The sequence below is a fragment of the Neovison vison genome, chromosome 6, assembly GCF_020171115.1.
Source record: "Neovison vison isolate M4711 chromosome 6, ASM_NN_V1, whole genome shotgun sequence".
Taxonomy (NCBI): Eukaryota; Metazoa; Chordata; class Mammalia; order Carnivora; family Mustelidae; genus Neogale; species Neogale vison.
Window position 1 is genome coordinate 212,671,149 of NC_058096.1, and position 17,331 is coordinate 212,688,479.

The window sequence follows — 17,331 nt, forward strand, 5'->3', positions numbered from 1 at the left end:
CTCTAACCCCCATATCTGTGAATAGGACCTTTTTTGAAATAAAATCTTTGCAAATGTAATTAAGGATCTCAAGATGATTCTATCCTGGATTTAGGATGGACATAATGAGATACTGTCCTTATAACAAAGTGAAACAAAGACTTGAGATAGGGAGACACACAAAACCATGGGAAGACAGTGGCGGAGATTTATGTTTCTGGGAGCCGACGAACTGTGAGGACTGCTGACAGCCACCAGAAGCTAGGAGAGATGTAGGGGACACATTGTCCCTCAGAACCCTCAGAAGGAACCAACCCTGGTGATACCTTGATTTCAGACTCATGAATCAAGTTATATTGTTCCAAGCCATCCAATTTGTGGTAATTTGTTACGGCAGCCCAGGGAAACGAATACATTTGCCTATTTAGTTTGCTTACCGTCTATCTCCCTACTGGGCTCCTAAGTCCCAGGAGGGCCCGTTTTGTCTGGTTTACTCAGTTTCCAGGAACAGGCACATACCAGGTCCTCAGTAACTATTGCACGCCTGGGTTCTAAGTGCTCCGTTTGTGCTAGACGCTATTCTAAATGATTTTACCTGGCTTAACTCATTTCATCCTCACTACATCCTAGGACAGACACTATCATTAAACCAATTTTAAAGAGGGGCAAACCGAGGCTCAAAGGGGCACAGTCAGGATTTCAACCCACCAAAAGGCATGCCCTGGATAAGGACCAACTACAATAATGAAAATCAGAAGTGCAGGAGCCCTAAGGGAGGCATTAAACACAACGCAATAACCACGGAGCCTCAATTCCTTCCTTTGCAAATTGTAGCAATATCCGGCTCTGCCCACAGCGTGGAGCCCAGGAGATCTGCGAGATTTTTCACCTGCGCATGCGTCTTTACCCACAAGCCCTCTAGGGCAGGCCCACTGGATCCGCCCCCGCTTTTCAGCATTCACGTCGACACTTTACGGCCCTTTCTCTTATCCCTCCAGCGAGAACACAGCCAACCCTGCCCGTCGTGTCTAGTTGATCCCTCCCTACTCCGCGTGGATTGGTTACTCTTCCCCCGAGCCCTGCTCTGACTGGCTCGTGTCGCTGCCACTTCATTTCAGCCTAAGTGGCGCGCGGCAGGGCGGCTACCGGCGGACGCGTGAGCGGCGGCGGCGGAAGTGGTCGGTGAGCCCGCTCCCCGCCGACAACATGGTGAGGGCAGGGAGGCGGCGAAGTCTCTCCGGGTGGCGGGGAACGTGGCCGCCGGGGACCCTCGCGGCGGGCGCTGAGGCAGGGGCGACGCGGAGCTAGCATGCAGTCAGGGCCTCGGTTCTGCCCCCCGGCATGAGACGGGCATATTGAGGCCGGAGAGGGCATGGAGGTCGCCCAGAGCATCAAGCCTGTCAGTTCCGGAGGACTTAGAATTGGACGAACATGTAATCATGTGTTAGCCTAGCTGCTGTCTTTCCACTTTGCAGATGGGGAACCGAGGCTTGAGAGTGGGGACCTGCCAAAGGGTCCGGTGAAAGCCGCAGAGTGAGTTCGGACAGGGGAGTGGCTCCGAGTGTATCCGTAGCGGTCTAACTTCATATTATTGAAAAGAGGCCGATTTGAGTTCTCAAATTAAACCAGGTTGAGAATTTCAAGCCTTGCAAGGCACTTTAGAATGTTAGCACAATCTTCTCTGCCTCTCATTCTGAGGCTGAAAAAGCAGACCTAGAGAGGGGGTTTGGCTTCTCCCTGGATCACACTGGATGTAGTTTCAGGAGAAGGGGCAGCATTTTGAGCCAGGAGTGGACTAACTGCATCCTTCCAGTTCAGTGAAGGAGAAATTGAGGCCCTGACTGGAGCCCTTTCCAGGACCATGCTGCTCTTCAATCTTGAAAGTTCTAGGTTTAGGTCAGAGAGTGCCTCTGCCTTCAGCGTTTAGACAGGGAGTTGCGTCTGGCTGACTCAGTCGGTAGAGCCTGGAACTCTTGACGTCAACGTAGTGAGTTCAAGCCCCACGTTGGGCCTGGAGCTTACTTAAGGGAAAAAAAAAAAAAAAGTATGGAAGGGAAACAGGACTACCCAAATTCAGAGCTAGGCCTCCTAGGAGAGATGCAGGAGAGTGCCTGGCCCATCAGCTCCAGAGTCACTCTGAAGGTCACTAACATGTTTTTCAGAGCTGAAGCTTAGTGGAGATTCGTCTTAAATACTGCTCTGCTGGCTGGTGCAGGAAATGAGAGAGGGAGTGGGTCCTCTGTGCTGGAGGGGAGTTGGCCTGAGGGGATGGGTGGAACTGGAAGGTTCCTTCCTCCTTAAGCTCCTTGGAGACTGGACCTGTTATTTTATCTCTGATACATTTCTGGAGTCTAGAACAGTGCTTGTGCAAAGAACAGACTCTGTCAGCCTGAAGAATAGCCAGGAAGGGACAAGGCATGGTACATTCCCAGTTCCCCAAGGTCATGATGGTGTCGGAAATAGGGGTCTGAGGGTGTATATGGAGAGGAGATGGGTCTCCCTAACATCTTCTTGAATTGGGAGCCTCAGGAAGCCACATGGTCTAGTCTTAGATTGGTCTAGATATAACAACCAGACCCCAGACATTCTGAAAAAGCCCAGAGAAAAGGCTGCTCTTTCCTGAAGCTTTTGATTTTCCCGACTCCAGATGGCCCTGTCTTCTGAACAGTGTTCTAGCCAGTCCCATCTCAGCACCTTCAAGAACTTCCCCACCAAGTTTTTTTAAGTTCTTGGGGATCTTCCCCTTCCTCTCTCCTTTGTCTCCAACAGTTTGGGGGTGATGATCTGGAAAATGGCAAGATGTGAATGTTGCTCCAGACTGTTGCAGCCTTGGAGGACTGTCCCTCCCAAAACCACCTCTCCCCATCTGAGCCTCTCCTTTTTGATTCAATTTGATTTGATAGCCAGCACAAGGATGGAGAGGCAGGCAAAGGCAGAGGGAGAAGCAGGATCCCTGCTGAGCAAGGACCCCCCCCCCACCGGCCCCACACACTTGGGGCTCAATCCCAAGGCCCTGGGATCATGGGCTGAAGGCAGATGCTCAACTGACTGAGCCATCTAGGCACCCCTGAGCCTCTCCTTTTCTTATCTGTGGGTTGGGGCAGGTTTCCCACCCATGCCATGTGCCTCCCTGGATGTTGTGTGCATTTTCTTGTGTATTTGTTCAGCAAATATTTAGTGAGTCCCTCTCGAGTGCCTGGCCCCCGAGCTCGGCACTGGACAGAGTCCACACCCTCTTGAGTTTTCCAGTCTGGCGGGGAGACATAATAAACAAGATAATTAGAGACTGACAGTGTCCTATAATGGAAGCAGCAGGGGGTGGCCCAGGTGGAAATCTCAACCCCTAGATGAGGTTATTATGAGGGCCTGGCCAAGCGAGTTAAGAGGTGACACGTGAGCAGCCACTGGCCTGGGGCAGGACAGCCCTTCCCCAGGCCGAGGGGACTGCAGGAACAAAGGTCAGAAGGCAGGATTGGGCGTGGCTAGTGAGAAACAAAAGGGGCTACTTCCCGGAGCTGGCTTGGCCTTGTGATTCTGTTGGGGGGAGTGTTGGGAGCAGGTGTTGGTCACTTCTGTGTCTTACCTTTCAGCTGTTTTGTGAATAGGGCGCTGCCAGTGACAATCAGGGAAGCCATGGGTTCTCCAGGGCAGGGAGAGGCCAGCACAGGTGCAGGAGCTGCACACACCATAAGAGGACCCCTGTGGGGCCCCTGCTGACAGGCTTCAGCTTAATTTCATGGGCTTTCTCACGATCTTGCTGTGGTGTCCCTGGGAAGGTCCCTCCCACTTGGCCATTGGTCCCTTGGCTATACTTCTCTGCGGCTCACTGCTGAACCCGTCCTCATTCTCGCGTTCCAGGCCTTGTCCTGTCCCCTCTCAGGTGATCTGGAAGGACGACCTGTGTGTGTCATTGCCCTGGTCCACATTCCTGTCTTGGACCCAAGAAAACAGGCTTGCTCAGGAAAGCCTGAGGCTTCGCCACAGTAAAAGGTGACTGAGGCTCATGGTCCCAGTGCGTGAGTGGAAGCCTCCTGGTTTTCCATGGCTCTCTGCTCGCAGGCACCCAGGTACCATCGCACAGATGAATTCCAAATGAGAGGGCTAGAGCCTCAGGTTGGTTAGGCTGGAGGCCCCAGCCTGCTTGCTGGTGGTCCTTTGAGCAGCCACCCCTTCTCCGTGTTTCCCTTCTTCCTTTTTACCAGGAAGCCAGTGCAGGAAGTGGGCATGGGCCTGGCTTCCTGCAGCCACTGGACCTCCCCTAGGCAGCTCTTCTCAGGAAAGGCGGTGGGATGTGGGAATCCCCCTCGAGCCTTTCCTTGGCAGCTGTCCTGTGGGGGTTGAGGGCCATTTCTGGCCTTCAGTTCCCCCCACGTAGAGAAGCAGCCGCCCTGCGTTGGGAGTGTGAGGGCAGGCTGAGACTGACCTATGGCGAGCTTCTGGGGGGGATGGCTGACTGAGAATTCCAAAGCTGGGGCAAGGCGTGGTGAAGCTCCCATCCTCTCCCAGGCAGTGAGTGTCTCATCTGTGGGACCCTCAGACCAGAACCTTCATTTGACCTTGCTGGATGGGCTGTCATTGGATCCTGGACCTAAGCACTGCCACCGGAGTCATCTTCCTGGAGGCCGAGACGCAGGCCCCAGTGTCGTATGGACTGTGATTTGTGTTCCCAAAATGAAAAGAGAAGATTTTTTAGTATCTTGGAAGCTGACTTTATGTGGGTGAATTTTTAAAAATTGCATCTTTTATAAGCCATCACATTTGTAGTAATGACAGATTTTCCCCCCCCTGGGATGTTTTTTCTCCTTTTCTGAAGAATTCTCTCTGAAAACCCAGCATAGATGTAGCCACCATGGATCAAGGTTGATACTCCACTGCCTGGCAGAATCACTCTTGGTCCAGTCGGGGCTGCCCTTTGGGGCGTGGACTTGGAATGAGCTGACTTCCAGCCAGTGGGGTTCTCTTTACTGACTCTGTAGTGCTGGGCAAGTTCCTCAGTCTCTTCAGCCTCGGTATCCCCATCTGTAAAGTAGGTGTGATAGTAACCGTATATGAGGATGAAAATGAAAGCTGCATCTTAAAAAAAAAAAAAAAAAAAGATTTATTTATATGAGAGAGGGCCTGTGCATTGGGGCGGAGGGGGGGGGGGCAAGGGGTATGCAGACTGCCCATTGTGCACAGAGCCTGACACGGGGCTCAATCCCAGTACCCCAAGATCACCACCTGAGCTGGAGTCAGATGCTTATCCGACTGAGCCACCCAGGCGTTCCAAAAAAGCTACATGTTTAATGTGGTTGCATCTCAGGGACATCAGTCGAACAAAAAAGGCAGGCAGGAGAAGGACCCGTGTGCTGTGGCACTAATGACCAGCATGGAAGGCTAGGCCCTCTCCTGTCAAGGGTGTGGATATAGGTAGGTAACACTAGTTATAAGGAAACGCCCAGAATGGGCAGCACCAAGACCAGATGACTGCTACCTCTGAGATTGGGCATGGGGGAGTGTTCCAGGCTTTACGTCCTAAACTGGGAGGCAGGTATGTGTCCTGGGGCTGGGCAGAGTTAGGAGCATGCATTTTCTGTCAGGGGGTTAGGGCCATGTGCCCCTGTATATCCCCGCATAGCGATAAGGTGACAGATTGGCGAGATTGGAGTCCCAGCCCCACATGGGGGGCCGGCGTCCCTCAGTGCTGATCAGACAAGTTACGAGCCTCTTTCCCTTACAGCTTCCCTTGTCGCTGCTGAAGACGGCTCAGAATCATCCCATGGTGAGTACATGCCTGTCAAGGGCAGCGAGTTTCAGTGGGGACCAGCCTCAGCGCAGGGACTGGGACACTGGGCCAAGGGTGAAGGGCCTCCAGCCATACCTGCATCCTGCCTGCCCACAAAACAGCCGCTTGTCCTCTTCTCCCTCCTACGCGGGTCAGGACCTGTTTTTAGTTCTGCTTATAAAAGTAATACGTACTTATTAAAAATGTCAAACATTGGAGGTGCGTAGAAACTAGAAGCTCGTCATTACTCTTGCCAGCAAATTAACCATCTTTGATATATGCTCGTTCCAGCTTTTTTTTTTTTTCTTTTTTTCTTTTTAAAGTAGCTCCGTGCCCAACATGGGGCTTGAACTCACAGAGCCAAGATCAAGAGTTGCACGCTTCACCAGCTGAGCCAGCCAGGTGCCTTGCACGTCCAGGCTTAACATACGTGTAGAAACAGGAATCTGAGAGGGCGCCTGGCTGCCTCTGTTGTTAAGCGTCTGCCTTCGGCTCAGGTCATGGTCCCAGGGTCCTGGGATCGAACCCCGCGTCAGGCTCCCTGCTCAGCAGGGAGCCTGCTTCTCCCTCTGCCTCTGCCCCTGCTTGTGTTTCCTCTCTCGCTCTTTCTCTCTTTGTCGAATAAATAAACTCTTTAAAAAATAAATAAAATTTAAAAAAATAAAGAGACACGAATTGTGACTTTTTTAAAAACACAAATGGGATCACGAAACACACGTTATTCCCTAAATGACTTTTGCCATTAACGATAACAGTTTTTTTCTTCTGAAGTTCTTTTTTTCTTTTTTTAATATTTTATTTATTTATTTAACAGACAGAGATCACAAGTAGGCAGAGAGGCAGAGAGAGAGGAGGAAGCAGGCTCCCCATGGAGCAGAGAGCCCAGGGCTCAATCCCAGGACCCTGGGACCACGACCTGAGCCGAAGGCAGAGGCTTTAACCCACTGAGCCACCCAGGCGCCTTTACAGTTCAGCCTCTTAACATAAACAACTCAGGGGTATTTAGTACATTCACAGCATCATAAACCACCACCTCTGTGTAGTTCCAGAACATTCCATCACCCCAGAAGGAAACCCCATCCCCAGTAGCAGTCCCCATCCCCTTTCCCCAGTCCCTGGCAACCACTAATCTGCTTTTTGTCCATGGATTTGCTTGTCCTAAACATTGCCTGTAAATGGGATCATATAGTGTGTGGCCTTTTTTATGTGGCTTCTTCAACTCCGCATGTTTTTCGAGATTCAGCTACATTGTACCATGTGTCAGGGCTTCCTACCTGATGGCCTTGGCCATGTGGTAACATACTGTGTGGACATATTACATTTTGTGTCTCCACTTGTCTGCTGGTGATGGACATTTGGGTGGTTTTTACTTCCTGTCTGTAAATATTTTGGTCGCCATGAACATTTGTGCACACATTTTTTTTTTTTTAATTTTATTTTTCGTTTATTTGAGAGAGAAAAAGAGCACACAAGTGGGAGAAGGGGCAGAGGGAGAAGCAGACTCCCTGCTAAGCCAGGAGCCCAACCTGGGGCTCAATCCCTGGACCCCGGGATCATGACCTGAGCTCAAGGCAGATGCTTAACCAACTGAGCCCCCCAGGCGCCCTTTGTGCACACATTTTTGCACGGATGTTTGCCTTTATTTCTCTTGGGGCCTGAGTTGATTCTTTCTTAAGTCTCAGCGGAGCTTCAGATGATGGGCTACCTTTGTATTTTCCCAGAACACATTAGAATAGATGAGTATCTCTTGGACTGAAAAGGTGTTTCCAGACCACCAAGGCTTGTACACGTGCTGTCAGAGAACAGCTGCCCCCAGGCCCCTGTCTGGACCGACTAAGACATGTCGCCCTGGCTGTTCTGAGTCAGTGGCCACTGTTCCTCTAAACTCGCTCTTTCCTTTAAAGTTTTATAGAGGTTTTTTTTTTGTGGGTTTTTTTGCTTTTTTGTTTGCACAAAAAAATCTGGTTTCATCATAGAAGACCACAGTGCCCAGCAAAATGTACAGAGGATGCCAAACATGTCGCCCATAAGATGGCCCACAAGGGGCAGTAGAGGAGGAGGGGACAGTACTAGGCACCATGTGCTGTGGCCACACAGTCCCCCGAGGTCCTGTGTCTGGATGAACCCCAGGTGGTAGTCACCCAGGACTTAGGGGTAGGGCTGCCCTTCCTTGGGACCCATGGCTGACTTGGGGTTCATTTCTCTTGCAGTTGGTGGAACTAAAAAATGGGGAGACATACAATGGGCACCTGGTGAGCTGTGATAACTGGATGAACATTAACCTTCGAGAGGTGATCTGCACATCCAGGGTAAGTGCCCTGTGCCCACCGCCTGAGGCCCCTCTGTCCCACTAGGTCAGGCAGGGCCAGGCTGGCATAGGGACTGCGGGTGGTGTGGCGGCCAAGTGCAACCCAGTCTCAGCATCCTCCGTAGTGAAGGCCCCTCCCTGCCCTTGCGGGAGGAGTGGGGAGGGGCATAGCTCAGCCAGGTCTTCCTACCACAGTGAGGCTTGATGGAATGGGTGGGGCTTAGGAGGGGCAGGGCCTGAGGGACTGGGTGGGGGGTGCAGCCAGCAGAAGGGCAGGGTTCCAAGTCCCTCTAGTGCCCTGGACTTTGTACCTACGGGGATGCTGCCCCATGCCCCACTGCTGCTGCCAGTCCTAAACAAGAAGGACTTAGGCCTGGGGGGCACTTCTGGCTACAAATCCCTAGTGTACAGGTAGGGGTGGCCTCCAAGATAGGCTTGACCTTCCTTGTCAGCCCGTGCTGCCTTTGGTCCTGGCTGTGGACATCGCCAGCCAACTGGCCAGGGTGGTGTGGCCGTAGGATATCCAGGCCACCAGGGGGCGAGGGCAGCCCTGTGGCCCTGTGAACCAGGAGCCTTGTTTACCTCCGGAGACTGAAACCAGGAAGTGTAGGGCCAGGAACACCACCTGGTGGGCCAGGGCTGGGGAACAGTTCTCTAGGGTCAAACCCTCAGAGCAATGAGGACGACGACCGTGGCGAAGGCAGGGCGCCCCCCTGTGAACCTGTGCTGGAGTGGGCTGGGGCTTGCCTCCTTCCTTGATTCCAGTCTCCATCTGCCTTGGGGACAGCCCCCTAGATTACAAGGGAGGAAAGTGCACGCGGGCCCAGCCATGATGGGGCTGTCTTGAGCTCCTGGGCAGGTGCCCCTGAGGCTTGCCATACCAGAGTATAGCAGAGCCCTAGGCAGCCCATCTTGCCCCTGGTCTGTCCTCCTGGATGGCCCATATCCAGCAGGCAGACTGGTGAGTGTGACCATCTCCCCTCACCTGTGAGGCTCTGTGCCCTGCATCTTGAGATGTATATTATGCAAGGTCTCCCACTAGAACCTTCCTCCTGGTTTGGCTACTGCACTTGTGGCGGCAGGGGTCTGGGCAGCTCCAGTGTGACTATAGCAACCATTGCTGCAGTACGTAGCTGAGCGAGGGGCCAGTAGGTCTTTGTCCCTCTCTGGGACCTGGAAGCAACCACGGGTTCGCAGAGCAAGGTCAGCCGACCTCCATAGCCAGTGGAGACTGGACATGTGGCTCCTCCTGCGTAGTCCACCCTCTGACCTGCTGGTTGCAAGGAGAGGCTGGTGTGAGGTTCAGTGTCACTTGGGCTGTCTGGCATCCTCCCCCATAAACGGGGTAGCAGCCTGTCCCCGGGGCAGCAGCCTGGGCAGGATGCAGACATGCAGGACTGAGAAAGCCCTGGAGAGCCAGGATTGGTTGGAGAGTGGTTAGCTCAAGTTGCTTGGCTCTTGCCATGGAACACAGAGTAAGCTCTGGTTCCTGCAGGGAGTATGCTGGGCCCAGCTCGTCCTCGGCTAAGGGAGTGCCAAGCCCTGAGCTTGCCTGGAATCATTATGTATCTGTCAGGCTGTAAGTTTGCATCACTGAGGACTTGGGCCCTTGCCTGCCCTTCCTGGGAAAGGAGTGCTCAAGACCTCATGGGGTTCCAGTGTAGGTTGGGGGCTTATGCACATTCCTGGGAAGAGTTGGCCTTTGAGCTTTCCCTTTGTCCTATTGAGTGTCTCCGCTGTGCCAGACCAGCCTGAGCCAGGCACCGCCAACGACTGTCATGCTTGAGGACTCTGAGGCTTTCAGGGTGGCTAGGAACAAGACCTATTGGGGGTCAGAGTTAGCCACACACAGAAAAGTGGGAACAGCATGTGCAAAGTGCTGGGGGCAAGACGCCCATTGTATGTGTTCCAGAAATTTCCATCTGGAAAGCAAGTCATGGAGAGCTGAGCGAGAGCAGCCAGGGTGGGGCTGGATCTTGGGCCCTCGGGAGCCACACTGAGGAGTTTGGACTTTGTCCTTGGGCCAAGGGGGCCCTGATTGGGTCCTAAGCAGGGAAATGTCTTGGTCTGATTTCTAGGGATGTGGGGAGCAGAGAGGGCTGCCAAGACTTCTGGCTCAGGGCACCAGGGGTGGGGCTGGAGAACGAAGAAGCCCTGGGCTCCTGCCCAAGGGCAGCAGGAGGGGCTGTGGAGGAAGGCCTTGTGCTGGTCACAGGGTACATGGCGGTGGGGGTTGGCGGGGAGGTGATTGACGTCCTTGGACCTTCAGGGTTGGCATTGCTCCAGAATCTGTGACTTTGCAAGCCTCCTAATCTCTCTGGCCTTAATTAGCTCCCCTGAAAACTGGCATCAGTGGTCACTGCCCCTGGCCAGCCATGGGCTCACCTCCCCTCCCACCTCCCGCCCTCTTCACTGGTCACACATAGTCTCTGTCCCACTTACCTGTGTCCCACACCCACCTCAGAGTCCATCAGGAGATAACTGGATGAATGAATGAGTCAGGACACATAGAGAGGGTTCCAGAAGGTAGGTTCCAAAGGCCGGGGGCAGGAGGGTGGAGGAGCTGGGCTGTGGCTGGGCTGTGGTAGTGCCTGGTGCGAAGGTCCCCAGCCTTTTCTCGGCTTTGGGCTATAGGTAACAAACCTCATCCCACACTGGAGGACAGGCTGAGGATGAGGAAGCTAGCTGATGGGATTCTTTGCCCCTTCCTGGGTAACAGGGGACCATGAGTCTGAAGAGAGTCCCCTGGAAGACACCTCCCCCATGCCCACGTCAAGTCCGGGACTGAGAACTGTGCAGGGGGGATGCCAGGCGCAGGCAGGCTAGGACAATGACCCAGGTGGGAATGGGGGCACGAGGGGACAGATGCGCCCTGGTTCTTGGCACCCACTCTGCAGGGACCTCCCCCTACCCCCGATCCGAGACTCCCCCCCTCTCACACAGGACGGGGACAAGTTTTGGCGGATGCCAGAGTGCTATATCCGCGGCAGCACCATCAAGTACCTGCGCATCCCCGACGAGATCATTGACATGGTCAAGGAGGAGGTGGTGGCCAAGGGCCGTGGCCGCGGTGGCCTGCAGCAGCAGAAGCAGCAGAAGGGCCGAGGCATGGGGGGCGCTGGGCGAGGTAGGTCCTTCTCTCCCCTCCTCCCCCTCCCCCCTACCCCACCCCCTGCCCAGCAGGCTAGGCCAAAGAGCCTGCCCAGGCCTTGCCGCTGAAGGGTGACTGCAGCACGTGGCAGCCATCCCGTCCCAGTGTTGACATTCCTGGGTGGTGCCGTCATGGTGCCACAGGCCTGGCTCTGAGCCCCCTCCACAGAGCTGGGGGTTATGACTCACAGGCCTCCTCTGGTGCGGGGCAGCCATGCTGCTGCTCGCTGCCTTCCCCGGGCCCCGCAGCCCCAGCCCTGGAAGCCTCGTGTAGTCCCGGCGGGCAGTGCTGACTCCCCCACTCCCCGGGCCCTGGTGCCCAGCAGCAGCCCTCCATGCTCCTGAGGCCTGGCTCTGGCCCAGCAGACAGACACTGTGCCCATGCAGACTTGGGGCTTGAGCCCTCACCTGATGGCTGCCTGTGTCTCCTGGCAGGTGCTCGGAGAATGGCATGCCACCTCCCCGGCTCGTTGCCCCTCTGCAGGGAGAGTCCGGTGGTCCCTGCCTCACCAAGACTGCTGGCGGGGATCCTGGCTCAGGGCCTGGCACGAGCCCCTTCCCTGCTATCACTCCTTTTCACAAGGCCAAGTTCATGCCTTTTTGATAAACTCCCCTCACCCTACCCGCCCCGTGCCACTGAGACTATAAATCTGGCATAAACTTGAGTTTATTGTGCAGTCAGCTGGGGATTGAGCCTAGAGGCCATCTGCAGACCCTCCCTCCCCCCTCATCCCCCCTCCTCTTGGAGGGCCCCGGCTTTGTCTCTTCCATCTGGAGGGGCCTTCCATGTGCCAGGCCCAGGCTCCCCCCTGGGGGCTCACAGGCAGGGCCAGGAAGGATACAAGAGCCGGCCCTGAGCTGAGGCTCACGTGACAGGAGTGAGACAGAGGGAGGGGTCAGGAGGGCACTGCAGGTGGGGAGGTTGCCAAGAACTAGGGGTGAGCAGGGCCCTTTCCATATCTAAGGGCCAGGCTCTTCATGCTGGGGGCCACCACTGTTGAGTGAGCTGCCCAGAGGAGCAGGGAGGGAGGGAGGGAGGAGTGATGGCTTGGGCCACTCTGAAGAGAGGCCATGGGGCCCTTGGCAGCAGGTGGACATCTCACCCTGTGTGGCAGAGCTGCCCTTGGCAAAGCTGGGCTTGCCCCGGGGATGGCGAGGGCAGGCAGGGATGGGCCTCCCTTCTCATGGGACCCACATCATGTTTGTGGTGGAAGGACGACTGTGTGTGCCCTTCTGTGTCCCCATGCCACCCTGGTCCTCCTAGGACCTCCTGGGCTGGGGTGTGTTCTGTCCCTGATTACTCAGCCTCCCACACAGCTCCTACCTTGGGCTCCACGTATCTTAGAAGCACAGCTCCATCACTGGCTGGCCGAGGTTAGAAGGCAGGGAGCTCCCCTGTCCCCACTCCTCGGCTGGACACACACAATCTCCCAGTTGTTTCTCTGTGGATGTGGACAGTGCTGGAGAAAGAGGGAAACCTGGGTCCTTAGAGCTGGGGGCCTGTGGCTGGCCCCCTGGGCTCAGTCCTGCCCCTATTCTGCCTCGTGCTCTCCTCTTCTGGGAAACCATCTGGCTTTGTCCTTCTGATGACTGTCCCCTACACTGGCCCCACTCCCTGTCCCAGGAAGCCTGCCCCAAGCCCTAGTGTGACTTAGAGCTGACCTCTCTCCTCCCTGGCGTCCCTCATAGCCCTTCGGAGCTGGTCTTGTCCCTTGTTGACACTGAGAACTTTCTGGAGGACCACCCCCACGTTTTCAGCTGGGCTTCCAAACCCAGCTCTGCTGCAACCCCCTCCTCTGTCTCACAGGTGTGTTTGGCGGCCGGGGCCGCGGTGGGATACCAGGCACAGGCAGAGGTCAGCCGGAAAAGAAGCCGGGCAGACAGGCGGGCAAACAGTGAACCGCCCTCCGTTCCCCAGAGACTGAGCTGCCACACTGCTCGCCAAGGCTGTGTTTCTACTCTTTGGTTCACAAGTGTGTTCAGAACAAAAAGAAGCAGGTGTTGGGGAAGAGCCCCCCTCTCCGCCTGTCCTTCTGTGATCCTTTTTACGTAGAGTATCCCCCACCTTTTTTTTTTAAGCCAGCAGTTCTGCAGTTGGATATGTTTGGTGTGTTTGGTTTTTCTGAAGCCGCAGCTGACTTGATTCCTGGAAGATTCCATGTTTAATGTGTCTTTAAAACCCTCGCTCTTGTTTTAAGGGCGGGCACTTTCCAAGCAGGCTTGTTTTGCATTTTGAGTTGGATCCTCCTGTGGTGAGCAGACCGGAGGTTTTTATTTTAAGCTCTTTGCACTGAGATTGACAGCCTTGGGAGTTCCCTGAAACACGGACCTCAGGATTGCATTTTGAAAACAAACACATATGAACGTATGCCACAGAAGCTGTTCTGGGGACATTGCTGGGCCCTGCCCCTTTGCCTCCTCTCTCCCTGTTTGTGTTACAAAAATAAAAACACATACAACTACAAACTGCAAATTCCTAATTCCTTTTGAGTCACTAGGCACATCTAAAGTGTGGTATCCTCAGGAAATCACAGCCCAGTAAGGGAAGTTTCCTTTCGAGGGTTGCTGTCTGTCTCGCCAAGGGGAAGTATTTCAACAGGACACTGGTTCCGTGTCCCTTGATGTCCTTTTAAGAACTATGAGGCTTTTGTCTGGACAGTGGGAGTGGCCCTCCTGCACTAGGTTTGCCTGTAATCCCTGCCCCTTTGTAGAGAGAGTGGTTGGGGGGCGGGGGAGAGAAGGCCCAGGCAGGAGCCAGTGCAATACCCATGCAGCCCCTCCTTGTGACCAATGTCCTGCCTGCCATCCCTGCTTTGTAAGCAGCATTCACACCAGAGTTCACTGAGAAGCTGTGACAAGCAGCTGCCTCAAGGAATGTGCTGGGAAGGCTCTTGCCGCCTCCTCTCGGAGTTGGGTCACCGCCTGTCCACACCGTGATGATTTGCGAGGGATGTTGAGCCAGCACTTTTGCAAAATGTTTCTGTGACATTGTCCACAGGCTGCCTTTCCTCTTTTATTATAAGTGAGGGGCACTGCAGGATGGCCGGGTGTGGGGAGGTGAGATGGGGTGCCAGCTGGTTCCCATGGGAGCGGATTCTAATTGTCACTGTGTTGAGACCTGTTCTGAGGGGTGATCAGAATAAAAGGTGTTGCCCAAGAACTCCATTGTTGGAGCTGCCAAGCGCTAGCCGGGCGGTCTTACAGATACCCACAGTTAAGACTCAGCCCGCCTCAAGAATGCGCTCTGCCCCTGGGACCTGGGAGCGTCTGAGAAGCCCCAGGCCTGGAGAAATCCCCTCTCAGAGATGCGGGCTGCGGGCGGGTATGGGTTGAGGACCTGGGGGCGACAGGAGGGGCGGGAGCTAGAAGGAAGGGACCGGCGGCGGCGGTGGCGGTGGCGGGGAGGGGGCTACCCGGGTCCTCAGCGCCCCTCCCCCAAGGCCCTGGACTCAACGGCGGGTAAAAGCCTCTGGGGCCCTGGTCTGACGAGGCTCTGATAAAAGCCAGGGTCAGGTGTCCAGCCCGGCGGCGGCGAACGGCCAGCCCTGGGGAGGCCCCGCCCCTTCCTGCTTCGGGCGGTTCGGGTTTTCCTCCCGGCTCCGCTGTGCTGGGAGATCGCCCCGCGTCCTCCCGCCTTTCGCGGGCGGGGCCTTGGGCCCCCGCGGCGCCCTCCATCCCTCCCTCGCCACCACTCTGCGCTGGGGCTCAGCTCCGGTCCCCGGAGCCTGCGTGAGCCTGTATGCGTAATCGCGGCTTTCCGCGTGTGTCGCCAGACACGCCAGCCGGCCCTGACCTTTCAGCCAGGCAGCCCGGGCTGGCGGCCCAGCCCCCTCGTCCGCCGGTGACGTGAACCACCTCGCTGGCTCCTGGCTCCCAGGTGCAGTGGGCTTCCGGAAGGTTCTGTCCCTCTGAGCCAGCTGTCGGGACAACCCCGTTTTTCAGTCTTCTTCCTGGTTGGTTTCGAGAAACGAGCCCCAGCCCCCTCAGAAGAAAAGAAACCAAAATCACCCGTCTAATTCCTAGACACTGGGCCTCGATCTTTCCACCCTTCTGATGGTTGTGGACTGGGGTCTGAGCCCTCATCAGCTGACTGGTGCATGACTCGGGGCTGCAGGACCGCTTAAACGTAGGTGGTTCCCTGGAACCAGCAACCAGAGACCTCCTACCACCGGAGTTTGCTCCAGTTCCCTTCTGAGCAGAGATGTGACTTAGCCTGGGGCCCAAGCTCTGTGGGGCCAGCCCGGACAGCCCCGGCCCACTCTTGCCTGACCTGAGACCGAGAGCCCTTTTTGGAGACCCGGATGCAGCTGGCAAGCAAGAGCAGCAGCCCCACTTGGTGGCAGTGGGAGGGCATCTGGCTTGCCATCCTGCGTCATCCCTTCCTGCACACATGTCCTCGGATTCCTCCTCTGCTGGGCCTCACCTGCTGCTCCCGGAGCAGCTCTGCCGGGAAGCCCTGTACCCACTGCGTCCACGTGGGCATGATGGCAGGTGTCCTCCCCACCCATCCATCTGGACCTCCGGGCCCAGCCTCTCCCGGTATCAGCAACATGGGTATCTTCAGTGGCTCAGTGCATGACCTGGTGTCCTCTGCTGTCCCTCAGGACAAAGGGCCACTTGGCCAGGGAGGGGTATAGGAGATGGCTTGATGTTCACTCAGACCACCTCTATGGGAGAAGCCCCGCACCTCAGTGGAGCAGAGGGCTGGCCTCGAGGCGGAGGCCCCGGGGCTGCAACCCAATTCCAGGGACTGGAGACTCAGCATGAATTAGGCAAAGAGCCCCAGCCCAGTGGCCCTTACCTTCCACAAGGTGAGCTAGCAACAAACAAGCCCAGTGCATCAATGTGGAGAAAAAGAAAGCAAGGGTGGGAGAAAGAGGGGGGTCAGGGCAGGCCAGAGGGTGACTGACATTTGAGGAAAGGGCTTGAGGAAGGCAAGGGAAGCAGCCATCTAGGAGAAGAGCATTTCAGTTGAAGGGAACAGCCTGTGCAAGTGCCAAGGCCCTACACAGAGTGGTGACAGGAACAAAGGTTGGGAGGCGGGTAGGAAATGGGGCAGGTGCAGGCCCTGAGCAAGATGGGAAGCACAGAAGGTTCTGGAACAGATTAAGCTGCAAGATCAGGAGGAGGTGGGGCTGGGGGCTCAGCCCAGGGTAGAGGTCAAAGAGGTGGTGAAAGAAGAGGCAGGGGTGCCTTGAGGGCCTAGGCAGGAAGCCCAGGATGCTACGGATGGGAGCTTTCCAGAGTGGAAGGGGAGGCCTTGCCGAGCGGGGCATGTTCAGACCAACTCCCAAGGTCAAGAAGTCATGGTCGGTGGGAAGAGAGCAGGAAACAGGTGGAGGGAACAGCAAGTGAAAAGCCCCCGAGCTTCTGTGGCCTGCTCAGGTCAGGCAGAGATGAGGTCAGGAGTCATCAGACCCAACATGATCCAAACAACAGCCTCATGTGTGCCTGGCAGCTCCTACACTCGGGCACAGAGTGGGTGAGCCACCTGCCCAGGGTCACACAGCTTCAGAGGCCTCCTCAGAGCTCCTTCCTCTGTTGCCTCGTTGAACTTGGAGGATCCATTTACCTTCTCTGGGTTCAGTTGTGTCAGGTGTAGAATCAGGAGTCAGGAGTCATGTGGGGTGGGGGCAGGTGAGGTCGTCACTGGTTTGAAAGTTTATTCCCCTGTTGAGGGACAAGGTTCTAGACACACAAAGTGCCTGGCAAGTTTTACCCCATTGTGCCTCAGTTTTCTTGCTGCTCAGAGGGGGCAGTAGCAGCCTCCACTTCACAGGAGTTGTTGGGAGGATTACTTGGGGTGGGGGAGGCTGGGTATACAGCAAGTGCTTCATACATACTTGCACACCCTTAAGAGCACTGCTTCATTCTTCGTTGATCACCTGTAGAGGGGCCGAAAACTCTCCGGGGAATCTCTCCAATCTCTATCCCTCTTGAGCTCAGCCCGAGCCACTGGCTCATTGTCTGGGAGGCTCTGGGCGACGGTGCCACAGGCATGGCCTGCCCTGTGGTCAGTGGCTGGGCCACTATCCTCCATGCCCCAGAGGCCAGCCCTGGATGCCTTGCCCCAGCTGGTGAGTGGTCCCCTTGAAGGCCCCTGGTGCTGCCCTAAGAGCCCCCTGCCAGT

The 17,331-nt window shown here is 55.7% G+C and overlaps 1 protein-coding gene across 2 annotated transcripts; it reads left to right on the forward strand.

Moving 5' to 3' along the window:
* The first annotated feature begins 1,065 nt into the window (after positions 1-1,065).
* LSM4 (LSM4 homolog, U6 small nuclear RNA and mRNA degradation associated) lies at positions 1,066-13,667 on the forward strand. Of its 2 annotated transcripts, none has more exons than XM_044253901.1 (5): positions 1,066-1,188; positions 5,699-5,740; positions 7,954-8,052; positions 10,995-11,178; positions 13,009-13,667. In XM_044253901.1, exons 1-5 carry the CDS (start codon positions 1,186-1,188, stop codon positions 13,098-13,100), a joined length of 420 nt encoding a protein of 139 aa, XP_044109836.1. In that variant the 5' UTR covers positions 1,066-1,185; the 3' UTR covers positions 13,101-13,667. The 2 variants fall into 2 exon arrangements, with proteins under 2 accessions (XP_044109836.1, XP_044109837.1); XM_044253902.1 differs by lacking the exon at positions 1,066-1,188 and adding an exon at positions 1,492-1,512.
* The last annotated feature ends 3,664 nt before the right edge of the window (positions 13,668-17,331 follow it).